Raw genomic sequence first — 17379 nt, forward strand, 5'->3', positions numbered from 1 at the left:
AACGATCCATATATGAAATGTTCACCGTGGTTAATTAATTAAAGGAAAACAGGTAATATTATGTTGCCCAAGATATTTTTAGAATTAATCAGAGAAATGTTTTCACTACCCAGGGAATTTAGAGAAATAGCTAAAACACATTATTTTTATTAAAACAATTTGTCAGTATATTTGGGTTCTGATGTTCTTTCTGTTGAACTTGGAATTATGTGTAAAATAAAAATACAAAAGATGCTACATTTCTTTACTCTGAAAAAAAAAAAAAAACACGGCAGAAACTAGAAATTAAGCTCTGACCTAGACATCAAGTTTTGTAAATTAATACTATTAAAAATCAGTCTCAGGACAAATGAGAAGTTTTCTTAAAGAAAAGAAATGTTCTTTTGTTAGTAAAGACTGCTCTGAATTTTCGTCTCTAGTAAAGAACATTGTCTCCTAAGCATAAGGGAGACAGGAATTTTATAAGATCTGGAACATGTTCAGACCTGGGCATATAATTTAGGGCCCATGATGTGTGTTAAAGCGATAGATTGATTGATGAGTCAGACAGCCTCAAGCTGCTTTGAGTTACTTGTCATCTGAGTCTTATTTCAGCTACAAAGGTAGATCATCTAAGCAAAGTCAGACCCTGGGGAACCTGTCACCCAAAGCCAGATAAGATCCATTGGCATCCAAACTTCAGCTCAGTAATTTAAATTGGAATTTGAATTGCCTAGTGGAAATCAGTACTTGGCTTGGCTGGTTGGTACTAGGAAGAAAAGCAACTTGGGAAACAAAATTAAGTGAATTTCAATCAATGAACCTCCTCTATTTGAGAACCTATACTGGGAATTCCTCCAGAAGCAGCATCTTGGTTAACAGAGAAGGTGAACAGTAGTCAAAGAATTCTATATCCTTGTTCTGTGACATTTATCTCTCTGGTTTATGAAGTACTCTGTGAACAAAGTATGGATGTTGGTGGGGCGGGGCATGAAATCAGAACAAGACAGTTGCAGTTAGGAATAAGGTGTATTTAGGACAAGCCGCTCCTATCAGCCATTACTTAAAATACACTACTGTGCATTGTCTCTGGCCATCTCTTTTATGTAATCAGAGCAATTCTTTCAGTTCTGATTTTATCAACATTAAATCAAGTTGTTATGAAACTGGGATTTCTTTGGTGCTGAAGATCTGTGGATACTCAGTGATAAGTAAGCAGAGTAACACCAAGAGCAATGTTGGTCACCGTATTTGGCAGAGCCAACCTGGGGGCATCCCTCAGAAACCCAGTTCTCCGAGAAGGGAATGGGGGGCATGCACAAAATTATTTCCTTATTCAGATACATTTGGGAAACTCTCTGTTAAACTAAGTTCACCTAGTGGCTTTATTTTGTCTAACAGGATTGGCAGAAACTTTACTTTGCTAATATACATTGAAAATCTCTGAGTTGAATGTCAAGCACAGCATTTCCCACAAAACGCTACAGAGAAACCCTTTCTAGAACACAGCATCCTGTAGCACTAGTATTCCTGGGATCTGTCATAGAGGACGTTAATAGCAGCAGGATGGGTGTGAAGCCAATTCTTGTCCATCCAAGCACTATTGTTGCATCTTCTTACATTGTATAGTCAAACGTAAATTGTTTAGTGATATGTCAGTAAACATGTTATTAGATATCACTCAGTCCTCCATTTATATTATTGCTGGAAAGATCAGTTACATATGTAAGCTAACGAGACACAACTCCAATGAATGTCATAGAATGACTGACTGAATAAATGAGTTTCAGGGCAGGTGTCATACAGGTGGTGAAGATTATACCTCTGTATGCATGTGTGGTAGGTATAGCATAACATGGAGATGTTGAATCCCTATGTTGTGCATCTGAAACTCATGTAATGTGTATCAACTATACTCCAGTTTTAAAACATTTTTAAGAAGAAGGATTATATCTGTGGAAAGAGCTCAGACGCAGGAGGGAGGAGGGCCGGTCTGAGAGGGGAGCTTTTAGCCAGGAAACTCACAGAGAGGTACCAAAGCCAGAAGACAGCTCTGCAGCTTTACACACATTGTCTAACCTCTTGGGACTGCCTTCGTCTTCTATGTAAACTGGAAGTGCACCTGCCTTTGTTATACCCCCAGGGAGATGCAAAACAGAAATTGAAAGAGTAGATGTGATTTTTCTTAAGAAAGTTAAGCTACTTTATAATGTAATCTGTGAGCAGTATTGTGTGAAGAAAACCTGTAGCTGATTCTCTCTCTTTAGGACCTTCATTCATTTTTATTTTGGCTGAGGGGTCAATGAATTTGAGAAGGCAAGAACAAGGGAATGCAGTGTTGTAATTTGTCATTACCTGCATTCATCAGTGTATTACTGTTATCTAATGTGCTAGTGTCAGGTAGGAGGACTACTGTCTTCATTTTCTGTTCCTAAAAACAAATTTTGCTTATGAAAATGTGATCTCATCTTGTCTCTCACTCTATTGTCTTCTAAAATTTTAATCCTAGGAGAATTCTTGGGTCTTTGTTGGATAACAATCTTGACCTAAAACTAAAAAGGCCTCCAGAGTATCTCCCCTGAGGCTAGGATCAGTGAGTTTAAAGTTTTCACCTTTACCTTTTTCTGCTAAAATTAGACAGTGAATTGAGATAAACTTTTTTTTAGCTATCATACTGAATATTTAATCAAATCACTTAAATCCTGTTATAATGTGTCAAATCAGTTACTTGATTCATTTTCAATATTTCTCAAAAACCAGTTTCTTTCTAGTTCAAAAGATGCTTCAGCAAACTTCCTGTTAATTAACTGCCATTTTTATTTTTAGAGCAATTCTTATACAAATTAAATATGCTTATCTTAGCCACCTCCTTGTCCATATTTCTACTCATTACCCTACTTCTCAAGAAGTATAAGAATTTCTCAAAATCTAATTCAGTGAAATCCTCTGGATAAGGTCCCAAGGTACTAAAAAGTACAATTCCTTTTGTCTTCCAAACAGATGGAATAGGTTATTTATTTGGAGGTAATAATTCTTAAGAGAACTGCACACCATACACTAAGACCTATAAAATTCTACTTTGTTTAATATTATTTCCATTCGGAGGGTTGAGTTATCATTTGAATCATTTTCCCAGACCAGTTGCTTACCAATTCTGGCATATGAAATAGGTCCTTATATGTGTTGTAAGTCTGTGCTTGTTTCTTAAAATCATAGTTATTAGAAAAAAGAAGAAGGAATTTTTGCATTTCTTCCAGAATTTGTCTCAGCCTCTGCCCACAGCAACCACTGATTGCTTGGCCCTAGCTGATCCCATTTTACGATGACTTTTTTTCTCTCTCTCTTCCTCTATTTGGATAAATCTTTAATCAATTAAAGCAACTGGCAGATCCATAAAACAAGGTTCATTATGGTTCACATTTTAGAAACATCAATACATCTCATTAAATATTTATTCCAACCTAGAAGGAGCAAAGGGACAGAGGTGGAAATGAGAAGGTCCCATTCTGGGAAAAAGGGACTGACATGATCAGACCAGAGGGCTGATGTTGCACAACTATTTTCCAGTCTGTGAAAGGAAAATGTAGGAGCAGAAGCATCAAGAGGAATGAATTTTTACGTACAAAATGTTACAAGGCATCCAGACTTAATAAGAACCAGCTTTCCACATTTAGAATAAAAAGGTACAATTTTATCATGGTTTATAAGGTTATGGCTGGTCATTTCAAGCTCGACAGTGGTGTTCTCACAAGATAATCATATCATCTGACGCATGTTGGTATTGGCATGTCAGAGAGAAGTTGATTCGGCAAGTAGGCAACTGATAGCAAATGACTCAGAGTCATTATTTGGGACTTGGATGAGAAGGGCCATCCTGTATTTCTTTTTCTTTTCTCTCTCTCTCTCTCTTTTTGTTTCCCCGGGTTTATTTTTTTATTTTGTCCTGTTCTCCCGATTCTCTGCTGTGACAAGCACACAGCAAGTGCAGGGTCATGGTGGAGGCAGATTGAGTTACCCATGCACCTTCACGGTGCCTCCTGATCCAGAAGCTCTGCTCCTAAGATGCAGGTGTTACTCAGCTGTTTTCTTATTTGTGACCATCTGTTTGATGATTTACTTTATTTGACCATTTGTACAGACATCGGTGTAGCAAGCAGTGTGGATTCATTCACAAAGACATCTTTACACGTTTATCCAAACTAGACCTGTATGATAATAAATCTTGAGAGTTAACTTTTGTTTTGTTTTACAGCACCTGGGTTTGTAATCTTGGTCACTTCATATAGCAGAAAATTTTTTATTCCCTTTCCTCTCAGCTACTGGGATCAGTAACCCAAGACTGTCAGAGTCACTTTTGCCAGTCTTCACCTCCACAACTATAACTCAGAATATTCTGTCTCTCTGAGCTATAACTTCTCAATGCTCTGGCCATGCTGCCTGTGGATGGGGTTCCTTAAGCCATACAGCACAAGACAAGCCTGAGACGATGTTGTAGACTTTAATTCCGCCTACAAAATGCACGTTTTTTTTTAATGGGCTTGTCATACCTAATTAAATTATATTTGCCTTTGAATGTGACATCTATGGCATGGTTATGGGTACAGATCTGATTTTTTTCATTTATGTTCTACTAGAAAGGAGGACAGATTCTAGTTCAATCTGTGAAAACCTAGGGTCAAAGAAAGTAAATGGATTAGTCAAGGCATTTTTCTTATATTATTTCACCACAGTTTTAAGTTGTATAGACAAGACCAATCAACATTTGTAGTTATGTTTACAGAATTATTAACCTTCTGTTAGTAGCTGTAAATTATGTTTACAGGATTTATAACTTTCACAGATAATTTATTATCTTACTATTTTAAGAATTTATAATGTATTTTTCTGAATTCTGAAGGATTAATTAGAATAAGATTTCATTTAAAGAATGTTTCATCTAGTTTTTATAAGCATAATCTGTTAAATCAAGCATTTGGGACAGAGGAAGTAGAGAGAAGGAAGCTTTTGTAACATGCCCAATTCAAAATAGAACATTAATCGCAATTAAATTTGTTTCATTTAGCCTAAGTAATTAATCCTCATTCTCTTGATCTTGAGTGTTACAGTCAGCAGTATTTCAAAGTGAATGAGTTCTGGAAATCCTGATTGAATCTCTTAGCAGTGTGAGAGTTACCCTTCCATGGTGATGATATCACCTCTACAGGGTACCTGTAGCCTATTTATTTATTGTATCAAATGTTAAGGTACCTGTTGGAGTTCTTTAATCAGTATTTTGATGTTTCTTCCAACAGACCCAATTACATATCTGTAGCTCTGTCAGGGGTCTCTGGGCAAGCATGAGAGAAAATCACAACACCTCTCTTGATGATAAGGCTGAATGACTCTGATTACTCATCACAATCAGTAATAATAAAATTGAGATGAGTTTAGTTTTTATAAGGAGTTGGTGACTAGCATGAAGGGAATTATCCATGATGGACAGTAAGGGTACTGAAGATTTCCAGGATCTCATTATCTATCCCTTAAAGATTATATTAGGATTACCACCAACTAAAAATCTCTTTTTTTTATTTTTAATTTTTATTTAAATTCAGTTATCCAACATACAGTACATTACTTTCAGATGCAGCATTCAGTAATTCATCAGTTATGTATAATACGCAGTGCTCATCACATCATGTGCCGTCCTTAATGCCCATCAGCCAGTTATCCCATCCCCCACCTCCCCTCTTGGGACCCTTAATTTGTTTCCCAGAGTTAGGAGTCTCTTCTGGTTTCTTTTCCTCTCTTATTTTTACCCATTCAGTTTACTCTTCTTCCCTTATGATCCCTTGCAATATTTCCTATATTCCACATATGAGTGAGGCCATATGATTATTGTCTTTCTCTGATTGACTTAGTTAGCTCAGCATAATACCCTCCAGTTTGATCAATGTTGATGTAAATGGTAAATCTTCATCCTTTCGGATGGCTGAGTAATATTCCATTTTGAAAAGTCTCTTTTAACCTAGAAATGGACTCTTTCCTTCAAAAGCCTGTTGACTATTAATGTTCCATTCTTTAACATAAAAGCAAACATGCTTTTAACCAAAATGGAAAATTCATGAGTGCTGGGGCATAATCATATTACTTGCCATGATTAAGTGGAGGTGGAGTTTCCCTCATTTTCATTTGCCAGGTCTTTTTGTATTGGAAGCTTGATAAATAGGCCATCTCTCACACCAGTATTAAACTGAATGAAAACATGCAGAATGCCAATTCTAGCATCTTTATTGCATGAGGTGAGGAAGAAAACTCTATGTTATTACCCAGCAACAGTCTGGGAAAGCCCTAAGATGGTTTTAGATGTAAAAGACATTTTTAAAAGATTTATTAGTTTGACTGTGGGTTGTAGATATGGGGAAGGCAGTTTCAAAAAAGAGTTCTCAGGGAATGCAAGATATAAGTCCTTAGTGTGTAAATACAAGAAATAACTGCAGCTTGGTTAAGAACTTTCCCATGTGAACAATCGTTCACATTTTTTCAAGAGCCAAGCAATACTATCTTGAACGTTTCACCTCTTGGTCTATAAGCCACATAAACCACAGTTTTAAAATATGGGGGGGGTTGTATGTTTTCTCCTTTTTTATAATAAACTATTTATATCAGATACCCTTATAGTTACACAGTGACAGATTCTTATGATACATTAGCTCCAAAAATTCCCTAAAGAGAAAGAAAAGGTGCTAGCCACATTCCAGAAGGAGCTATGGCTATTTACAGAGCATTGTAAAAAGACTAATAATCTCCCTTTTGCAAAGGGGACAAAGCCCTTTTCACTTTTACCTACAGACATACAATCACCTGGAGATCATCACCTCACTTCGATAACTTCACCCACTGATCAAAAGTAATTTCAGACTGGGGAAAGGATTCTGACAAGCTGGCAAAGTAGGAAGCACCAGGTGTCTGGTTCTTCACATTCCCAGAGTGTATCTGATGTATTTTGTAACTCTGGAGTCTAATGAAGGCCTGCAACTTTCAAGGGAAAGCTTGGAGGGTAAATAGTGATCAATTTTAGTCAATTTTAGCTCTTAGCACAGTAGCAGCTGCCCATCCCTCACCTAGATCAACTTGGCTGGCAGCTATATATGTGTTCCTGAGCAGTTTGCATGCAGCTGATGGGAACCAGGGTGGGCAGCAAGGACCCTGTCCTCTAAACATCAGGGATCTGCATTATGATCACTGCTACTTCTGATCACAGAGGTGCAGACACAGAGGTAGACAGCCATTTTTTTGCACACCTCTCATTGCTGCAAGCCCCTTCCCCTCTGGCTGAGGTGACTTCCTGGGGATTTAGAGTTGGCTCCCTTCCTTCTTCTTTGGTTCCTTTTTCTCCCCTTTTGGGAACCAGACTTTAAAAACTAGGACATTCAAAAGCAAATGCATATGCAAAGGAAATTAACAGTCCCCCACATGCCCAGAAAAGGTACAAGTTCAGAAAAGATCTGAGAGGACCTTAAATTTGTACCTCAGGTTGATCCTCTGCACAGAGACAGCCTATAACAAATAAAAATAGAACAAAAACAAGCAGCAAACCCGGGGAAGGGGAAGAATCCGATTTCCAGTATTACATGAGTAGATTAGATTCTATTCCAGTTTCTACATTTACACACACACACACACACATACACAATCATAAAGCATACAAAGAAACAGAAGTGTGGTTCATTCAAAGGAAAAAATTAAAACAACAAAACTGTCTGAGAAGACCAGATGGCAGACCTACTAGACAAAAACTTTAGAACAACTATCTTAAAGATGTTCAAAGAATTAAGAGGTGATGTGAAGAAAGGCAAGCATATGATGAATGAATTAAATGGAAATATCATTAAAGGATAGAAAACCTAAAAGGAATTAAAATAAGAAATTCTAGAGTTGAAAATGACAATCACTGAAATGAAAAATTCACTGGAGGGATCCAAAGGCAGATTTGAGTAGGCAGTAGAACCCATGAACTTGAAGACAGGATAGCTGAATTCATCAAGACCTAGGGACAGAGAGAAAAAAAATTGAAGAAAAGTGAACAGAGTCTGAGAGATCTGTGAGTCACCATCAGGCAGACCAACATGCACAGTGTGGAAGTCCCAGAGGGAAAGGAGAGAAAGGGTCAGAGAGATTATTTGAAGAAATAATGCCTGAATGCTTTCCAAATTTGATGAAAGATGTGAATCTAAACATCCAAGAAATTCAACCAGCTCTGAGTAGGATAAACTGAAAGGACCCACACTGAGATACATAATCAAACTGTCCAAAGGTGCCATGGGGCACCTGGGTGGCTCAGTGGTTGAGTGTCTGCCTTTGGCCCAGGTTGTGGTCCTGGGGTTCTGGGACCAAGTCCCACATCAGGCTCCCTGTGGGAGCCTGATCCTCCCTCTGTGTGTGTCTCTATCTCTCTCTCTCTGTGTGTCTCTCATGAATAAATAAATAAAATCTTTAAAAAATAAAAAAAAATTTTAACTGTCCAAAGGCAAGGACAGAGAGAATCTTGAAAATAGCAAAAGAGAAAATGACTCATTACTCCTCAAAAAAGGTTATAAGCAGATTTCTCATCAGATACTTTGGAGATTGAAGCTGTATTTTCAAAGTGCTGAAAGAAAAAAAAAAACTTGCCAATCTGGAATCCTGTATTCCAAAATGCAGAAGAAAGAAAGATATTCCCAGGTAAATAAAAGCCCAGGGAGTTTATCCTAGAACTTCCCTGCAACCAAAGGTAGTCCTACAGTTTGGAATAAAGTAAGTAGAACTATATGAAGAAATTTAGATCTCAGTAATGGTAAATACATGGGTAATTATAAAAGCTAGTATTATTGTCACTGGCAGTTTGTAAATCTTGTTTTCTGTTTTCTACATGATTCAAGAGACTGATACATTAAAAAAAACAATTATTTTGTTTTTAGACATATGACATTTACAAAGATGGAATTTTGTGACATCCATAACTGAAAAGGGTGGGGATGGAGCTATAAATAAAGCAGAGTTTTTATGTTATTGAAGTAAAATGGTATAAATTTAAATTAGAATTTTATAACTTTAGGATATTAAATGTAATCCCCATGGTAACCATAGCAAAAATAGTTACAGAATATATATGAAAGCAAATGAGAAGAAAATTAAAACATTTCACTACAAAAAAATCAAATAAACACAAAAGAGACAGGAATGCAGGAAATGAGGGTCCAAAAAACACTACAAGGTGGGCATCTGGGTAGCTCAGTCAGTTAAGTGTCTGCCTTCAGCTCAGGTCATGATCTCAGGGTTGTGGGATGGAGCCCCATGTCAGGCTCTCTGCTCAGTGGGGAGTCTGCTTCTCCCTCTCACTCTGCCCTGCTCATGAGTGCTCTCTTTCTCTCTCTCAAATAAATAAAACAATCTTTAAAAAAAAAAAAAAAGAACTACAAAACAAGTAGAAAACTAAGACAAGTAACCCCTCTTTATCAGTGATTTTTTAAAAATACAAATTGATTACACTCTCCAGTCAAAAAACAAAGAATGGATTAAAAAACATGATCGGGGCACTGGGTGGCTCAGTGATTGATTGTCTGCCTTTGGCTTGGGTCGTGATCCTGGGATCCTGGGATCAAGTCCCACATTGGGCTCCCCATAGGGAGCCAGTTTCTCCCTCTGCCTATGTCTCTGCCTCTCTCTGTGTGTCTCTCATAAGTAAATAAATAAAATCTTTTTTAAAAATTAAAAACGCGATCCAACTATATGCCATCTACAAGAGACTCACTCTAGATCCAGATATTACGGGTGAGAGACAGTCTGCATTGTGTGAATACAGATCTTGATCCTTGGATTCCCCATAAGAAGATTTATGTGGGCATCTGTGCTCAGAATAAAGATAGCCAGAAGGAAAGTAGCAAGCACAAAGCAATTTATTAAAATGGAAGTTCACTCTCAAAGTGGGAGAGCTGGACAAGTTCTATGAGATGGAAATGGCCTGTAGGTTGTTTTGGGATTGGATGTTATTGAGTCTCTCTGAGCTGTGACGTATAGTGGAGTAGGCTCCAATGGAAGCTATTTCAATCCTTTGGGAAACTCCTCCCACAGGTTGGGAGGATAAGTTTTTGACACTATAAGGTCTGTACATGTCATGGCACCCTTCTCCATGGGTCAGGGCTGTTTCCCACAATGCGAATGCATTACAATGAGTTTAAGAGTTACCCTGTGGCAGAAGTGGAAGAGGAGAGCATATGATCTGCACCTGTGGCTCTTTGGTCCATCAGCTCCGAGGTCTTGGAAGGCACAAGGTCAGGATGTTGTGCCCTCAGGCTTCAAAAGAGTAGCTTATTTATCACTGTCCTTGCCTCCAGGTTTTGTCTCTATCATTCCCCTTCAAGGACTTAGGACTCTGCCTTGGGGTGTTCCTTCCACCGCTCTACTTAACTCAAAGACAGAAACAAATGGAAAGTGAAAGCATAGTTGCACACCAGTGTTCACAGCAGCATTATTCACAATTGTTAAAATGAGGGAGCAACTCAAGTGGCTACCAACAAATGAATGGAGAAGCAAAAAGGGCTAGGCATATGCATGAGTGGAATATTATTCAGCCTTGAAAAGAAAGTTTGATATATGCTACAATATGGATGAAGCTCAAGGATGTTATACTAAGTAAAATATGTCAGTCACATAAAGATATATACTATATGATTCCACTTATACGAGATACTTAGAGTAGTCAAAATCTTAATGATAGAAAGTATAATGTTCATTGATAGGAGGATGGGAGGATAGGTAGTAATAGTTTAATGATACAGAGTTTCAATTTTGCAAGATAAAACAATTCTGGAGATGGATGGTGGTGATAGTTGCACAATACAAATTTACTTGATATCACCGAATTGCATACTTAAAAGTGGATAAGATGGTACATTTTAGGATATGTGTATTATATCACAGTAAAAAAAAAAAAAAATTGAGGGCAGCCCAGGTGGCTCAGCGGTTTAGCACCGCCTTTAGCCCAGGGTGTGATCCTGGAGACCCGGGATCGAGTCCCATGTCAGGCTCCCTACGTGGAGCCTGCTTCTCCCTCTGCCTCTGCCTGTGTCTGTGTGCCTCTCTCTCTCTCTCTCTGTCTCTCTGTCTCTCATGAATAAATAAATAAAATATTTTTAAAAATTGAAACAGAAAGTGTAAATTTAGAGCATCTCAGCAAAAACTCACAGGCCAACTTTAGAAACTCCAGAAACAAAGAAGCCAAAGAGCTTAGACCTCAGAGACAAAGCAGCCATGATGTTTCTGACCCAACACTGCTCTCCATTTTAGCCTTTTTAAAAATTATCTTTTCTCTAAAGTTGATTTGAGAGATTTAAGCTTACGAAGACCTTTGAGTCATCACAAAGACCAGCTATACAGAGGACTCCATCTCGTGATCAAAAAGAGATACATAATCAGAAGGGACTCAAGTGACGGCTCTGTCGTCTGCTACCTTACAGAGCACAGGTGGTTAGACCACAAACCACTACTCAATATTGCTACCACCAGTGGGGAAACTAAGTGGTGGCACACAAATCAATTCCAGAAATAGGCTTAGTCCTGAGACAGAAATAGAAACAGAGTCATAAGCAAGCAAGCAAATAACACAGAAGCTGAAGAAGTCAATGAGAGCAGAGCCCTGTTGCACCATCCTGAAATTTCCACCAGCCCTTGTCTGCATCAGAGCTCTGCTAAAAGTGTCCTTCTTGGGCAGCACAGTTGGTTGGGTCTCCTGAGGTCATCTGCACCTTCATGGACCCAACACTTTAAACAGAAGACTTCAGAAAGGAGATTAGAAAGAGAAAATAATTTTAATTCGCAATTTTCTAGAGGTTCTGAACTTAGAACACAGGCTCAACCAAGGGTAGCAGAGTAAGGTTACAGTTAGTCTATCATTGAATCATTGGTGGAAACATGGTGTATTGTTCACACAATTACAGTAACTCCACTAGTCATCCCATACCAGTACTGCCTATCAAAAATAAAGTTATTTTCATCAGAAGCTAAGTAACATAGAAGAAAGGACCCAAGTATTCATTTCTACTGGGAACTTGAACAAAACAGAGTCATCTGTTTGTTGGCAGTGGTGCTAATGGCAGCAGAGTTGTTGTTTTGTTTCAATCTGAGGGAGCAACATGTTTTTCTTTTTTAACATGTGATTCTGTGACAGTGGACGATGGGGAGCATATTTCTTTCAAATGGAGGCAGGCTGAGGCATTTGCTTTGCTTTCACAAATCTAGGTGTCTTTTGAACCTGATGAGCATCTTCTTTCCTTGATGGGATTTGGCTGTGCTATTCTCCCATATAAAACTAACTAACTTTGCATGGCTTTTTTTTTTTTTTTGTGGGTGAAGAAATACAATAGAAATCCAACTTGTCCATAATCATTGAACTCTAAAATTCACTTGATTGTCACTACTCACCTCATTGCCCCATCTGGAGACTCCTGAATCCTCTTTCCTCCATCACCCCCAATGCTTCACTTGTCAGTTCCATCTTAGAGTTCTCCATCGTGACTGCCATCCTGTCCCTGACCCAGGTCACAAGTCCTCTTTTTTGTCCTGAAAATTACAGTTGCTTGTTAACAAGCATGAATCATTCTATGACTTTCAGTGTGTACCATACCATTCACTTATTTTTAATCCAATTAAATTCAGAGAAAGGGGGAGTGGTTCAGTCTGCAGTGGGTGCTGGTGCCACTGGCCTTTCTATGGACCTCAGCAGTTCATCCTAAGACAGGAAGCTCTTCTGTCTCCTGCCAGACTCAATCCCAAGGTTAGGCCTGTCTGCTTATGATCTTCTTTGCACCCACACAGCATCCCAACATACCACAGGGGTGCCACTGGGCTCCAGGTGCTCTTAATGTCCTGAGGCCCCAGCAGAACATTCCTCCTCCATGTTCCTAAAGAGATGGCATCCATCTGGGGGGCCAGCCACTCTCCTCCTTAGCCCAAGAAGAATCTCGCCTCTGTTTCTCTCTGAAATCAAACCAAACCAAAACCAAAACCAATTTGATCCCCTTCATGGTGTTAGGCTGTGATAATTGCAGTTTGACTCACCTTGCAACTTTTTCTCATCACCACTGTGGCACAAAAAGGGAATTCATTCCTAAAGAGGATTAACTCCTTTCACCTCTGAAGAAATCTCAGACCTTAGAGACCCAAAAGCTTGAATGGGGTGGGGGTGGGGGTGGGAGGAGGGGGTGTCAAGATCCCTCTTATTGGTAGCAAGAATGGCTTTTTCACTCTTTCTGTTGTTTAGAAACATGGGGAACAAAGGAAATATGTGACATAGAACAATTATGGGCACAAGCCACCTTGAGTTGCGGTGCTTACAATTTCAGTAGAAGTTCAGAGACAGATTTATTGTCAAGAAAAAGAATGAGTGTTTCTCCAACCTTTAGTGTTTCTATTCCAAAACCTTTCTTCTTCTTCTTCTTCTTCTTCTTCTTCTTCTTTTTGAGAGAAAGAGAGAGGGCATGTGATGGAGGGGGGGCAGAGGGAGAGGGAGAGAGAGAATCTTAAGCAGACTCCATGCCTCCTGTGGAGCCCGATGTGGAGCTGGATCTCATGGCCTGAGCTGAAATCAGGAGTCAGACACTTAAAAGACTGAGTCACTCAGGTGCCCCCGAAACTTTCCTTCTGGAGGCTCCAGAATTCTCTTTGTGAAATACCAGGTTGATCTTGGGGCTCCCCTGACCTAAAGAACAAATCCTGAATGTTCACTTCCTATATCAGGCCTTCCCTGGCAAGCCCAGTGCAACCTAATGTCTTCTTTCCTAGACTTGTTATTAGCCTCACAAGGTCACTTGTGGCTGTAATTATTGTGTTCCTAGATTTTTTTTTTCCCACCCAGTTAGCCTCAAGGTTTATGAACACAAGGAAAAAAGCTATTCTTGCTACCCAAATTTTACATGAAGATAGGGTCCCAGTTCCAGTATGAGAAGACAGCTTTTCTCAGCAGCAGAATGGAAGGCTAAAACAATCGTATGCCCTTAAAAGAATTAACAAACTTCATCCAGACATCTTCTCTATGGAATAATTTTACTTGATTTTTTTCTCCACATGGATGGTCAAAAATATAAATTAAAATGTATCCTTCCAAATAGGTTAATAAATAGACTAAATGAAAAATCTCCACTTGTCCAGTAAAATGTCAGCGAACCCTACTGGAAATAATTAGAAATAAAATCATGCCAAAGGGTTTCCTTGACAAGTTGTGGTTGGTTATATATGGTAGTGACTCCTGTCATTTTATACACTGTGGAGTCAATGAAAAACAACAGTGTTTGTACAGCACCCTGGGGCAAGTCAGAGAGGCTGTGCTGGGGTGGGGGTGGGGAGCTGTCCATGCTCCCTGAATGTGACGGGGACATCTTGTATTTCATTCAGGACTCATGGATTCAGAAACCATGTAGGATGAATCCACACCTTCGAATTTATCTGATAGAATTTTTTAAATGTCAGTAACAACAAAAACTGAAAAATACTGCAGCTGAAATGTCCAAGGTCACAAACCAGTCCTCCATACTCAGTCAGGAGTGTGAATGCCCCTGGATGCACAATGATTGAAATAGTTGTGTTTCCTTCCTCTATCACTTCCCTTAGGAAGAAAAAATTTTAGGACCCCATCCATCCATCTTCTCACATCTGTGTAACTCAGGTTGGGCTTAAAATGGTCTGTGCAGGTTAATGAACCAATGACTTGCGTGCCAGCATGCTGAGCTCAGCAAAAGTAGACTCTTAGCCAGAGCTGAGTGTGATTTAATGATAAATAGATACAGCGAGTTGCTCTGAGGACTGCCCATGCACAAAGGATCTTCTCCAAACTATTTTAAGTATTGTCTTTAGAAAAAAAATAGACTACATTTGGAGGTTTTCAGGCAAATCATTTTTGTCAGATACTTCTCAGCTATCAAGTGAACAAAGACACCTTCCTATTTCAGTAATTTAGACATTAGCATTTTTTTTTGTTCAAGCTAAAATAAGCCACCTAAATATAGGATAAGAGCAGATACCAAAATTACAAGGTCTATGTTTTATTTATTAATGCCAAGAATGGAGATATCGCTACCTTCAACCATGACTTTCCTTTCCTTACCCCTGGGCACCGCACACCAGAAGATTAAATAGCCCAAGAGTCTATATTTTAGAGATATGTGTGGAGGCAAAGTATTTCAAATGGCTTTCAGGAGCTAGCTAAGCAGTCTGATTGGGGGAGGGGAGACAAGGAAGGGGTTTAGCTTTGGACAAATACCAATGCCATCTGAAAAACTTTAAGAATCAGCCAACTTTGCTATAGGCATTCATTTACTTAGTTTCAGAAGTAAATTAATGGAACAGAATTGGAAGCTGCAGGTGGGATTAATTTATGTCTTGCGGGGTTATTGGTAATGCCCAAAATGCTTTGTAAACTAAAAGTACTCCATAAAGATGCCATTATAAGTACCTTTATCATTGGGAGTAGCAAGATTAATAATGGCGAAGCAAGTCAAGGAAGCAAAGTTGGATTTTATTTTCCTTGTTTTTCACGCAAGGAGGATGTGTCAAATTAGTAAGTGTTATATGGTAGAGCCATACAATATATCCCATCAGAGAGACAGGTGGATCATTGAGCTAGCCTAGTTCAAAGGACACCTAGCTATATATTACTTGTAAAGCCTCTCTCCCTTGCTTGAAATGTTTCTCTTTGTTTTAAAAGGGCCAGAACTCAGAAGTTATGTATATGATAATGATCTCCACATATTTGTGGTTTGATCCTTGTTAAATAGTTCAGATCCCAACATGGTTCCTATCAAGGTATTTTTGAAGTTCTGTCAGAATTACCAAATGTTTTCTTAGCTTCTGTGACTGTTGAGCAGGGACCCACTGACAGCTGACACCTACTGAGTTCCTGCATCCTCCGTGATCCTCGTGTGTGACATGTTTTCCACACATTTACCCATTTCATCTTTGCAACAGCCTTGTGACATAGGTACCATTATTGTTCTTGATTTACAGGTTTTAAAAAGCTGAGGCTCACAGGCATGAACTAACTTGCCCAGAAATTCCATCCCACATCTGTCTAACATGAAGGTTTGCACACTCACCACGAAGAAAACCTGTTCTCTGTGTGTGTTCACAGTGACCCAACAGCAGAGAATATGTGATGGGAAATGGACAATATTGCATTAATGTGGCCTCTTGTGTTCTCTTTTTCTCCCCTGTCCCTACCTTCCTCTTTACCTCTTCATCCATTTTGGCCTCATTTCAACTCTTTGCTTGACTTTTTTTCCCGAAGGCAAATATGCCATGCGAGACCTCGTCCACAGGCTTCCAGGTGGCAACAACAGCAACAATGCAGCAAGTAAAGCCATGTCGGATGACACGGTGACAGCCGTCTGCTGCACTCTGCATGAAGTGATCACTAAGAACATGGAGAACGCCAAGGCCTTACGGGATGCCGGTGGCATTGAGAAGTTGGTTGGCATCTCCAAAAGCAAAGGAGATAAGTAAGTCGGACAATGACTTCGTATCATGGTAGAAATGGTGCTGGTAGAACTGGTTCTAAGTGTGCCCAACATCCATTGGTTATGGGTAACACTATTGAATGTCACTGAAAAGCATTTGTCTCTTAAAATCAAGAGAAGAGAAATAACAAATGGCTTTCAGTCTTCCTATCCCATGATGAAAGCTGATCTTCCTGATAATTTCAATATGATTAATAACTCATGACTTGGTGACTACTATGATATGGTAAGATAGACTTGACAATCCAGCATGCACACACTAGTGTATTCCTTCGACACAGAATAAACAACCAGCTTAACCTGAGTGTATGAAGGTGTTTTGTGGCTTCTCTTCCTTTGTGATTGCAGGTCCAAGTGTGGATGACAGATCCACATCCTTCTGCCCTTTGCCTCTTCAGCTGTGCATAGAGAGTCATGCAGGGAGAGTAGAGAAGCAAATGGAATGGGGGAATCAGAGAAAACTCAGTGCTGACCCACCAGCCTCTCACGTTAACTCTACAATTTGACAAATTATTTAATTCAACAAGTCACAAGTCACTGTGCCTATGCTTTCCAGTCTAAAACAGGAAGAGGCTGTCATAATACCCTAGAAGAAGTGATAATCAAGTCTTAAAGGATGAATAGAAATTTTCCAGGCAGAGAGGATGATGGTGAGGAAGGACTTTTATGCAAGTGGAATAAAGAAAGATAAGGCCTTGTGTCCAAGCAACTGCACTGCCAAGAATGGAAATGTCCCCAGTTTGATTTAAGAATCAATGGTATCTTACTGCATGTAACCAAAACATATCTTTAGCAGCCAGAGCGTCTTTATATCAGCAAGCTGTCAATATTACAGAAGCATTCACAGACCTTAATTAAATTTTGCCTCCTGGAA

General features: G+C 39.1%; 1 protein-coding gene and 1 long non-coding RNA gene across 15 annotated transcripts in view; one reads left to right on the forward strand and one right to left on the reverse strand.

Moving 5' to 3' along the window:
* CTNND2 (catenin delta 2) overlaps positions 1-17379 on the forward strand; it is a 924458-nt gene that overhangs the window by 859487 nt on the left and 47592 nt on the right. For all 5 annotated transcript variants that reach the window (XM_025451313.3, XM_025451315.3, XM_025451314.3 and 2 more), the window contains one exon: positions 16277-16487. In XM_025451313.3, the coding sequence (XP_025307098.1) occupies positions 16277-16487 (211 nt within the window). The remainder of the gene's footprint in view (positions 1-16276; positions 16488-17379) is intronic.
* Positions 1-17379, reverse strand: part of LOC112662726 (uncharacterized) — a 57529-nt gene that overhangs the window by 34045 nt on the left and 6105 nt on the right. For 8 of the 10 annotated variants that reach the window (XR_004811991.2, XR_004811989.2, XR_004811986.2 and 5 more), the window contains exons 3-4: positions 12827-12975; positions 12421-12558 (exon numbers count right to left, since the gene is read on the reverse strand). This is a non-coding gene — a long non-coding RNA (uncharacterized LOC112662726). Of the gene's footprint in view, positions 1-12420; positions 12559-12826; positions 12976-13394; positions 13458-17379 lie in introns of those variants that run through there. The other 2 variants (XR_004811993.2, XR_004811987.2) reach the window with 2 other exon arrangements.

This window comes from Canis lupus, chromosome 34 (genome assembly GCF_003254725.2).
Source record: "Canis lupus dingo isolate Sandy chromosome 34, ASM325472v2, whole genome shotgun sequence".
In the NCBI taxonomy this organism is placed as follows: domain Eukaryota; kingdom Metazoa; phylum Chordata; class Mammalia; order Carnivora; family Canidae; genus Canis; species Canis lupus.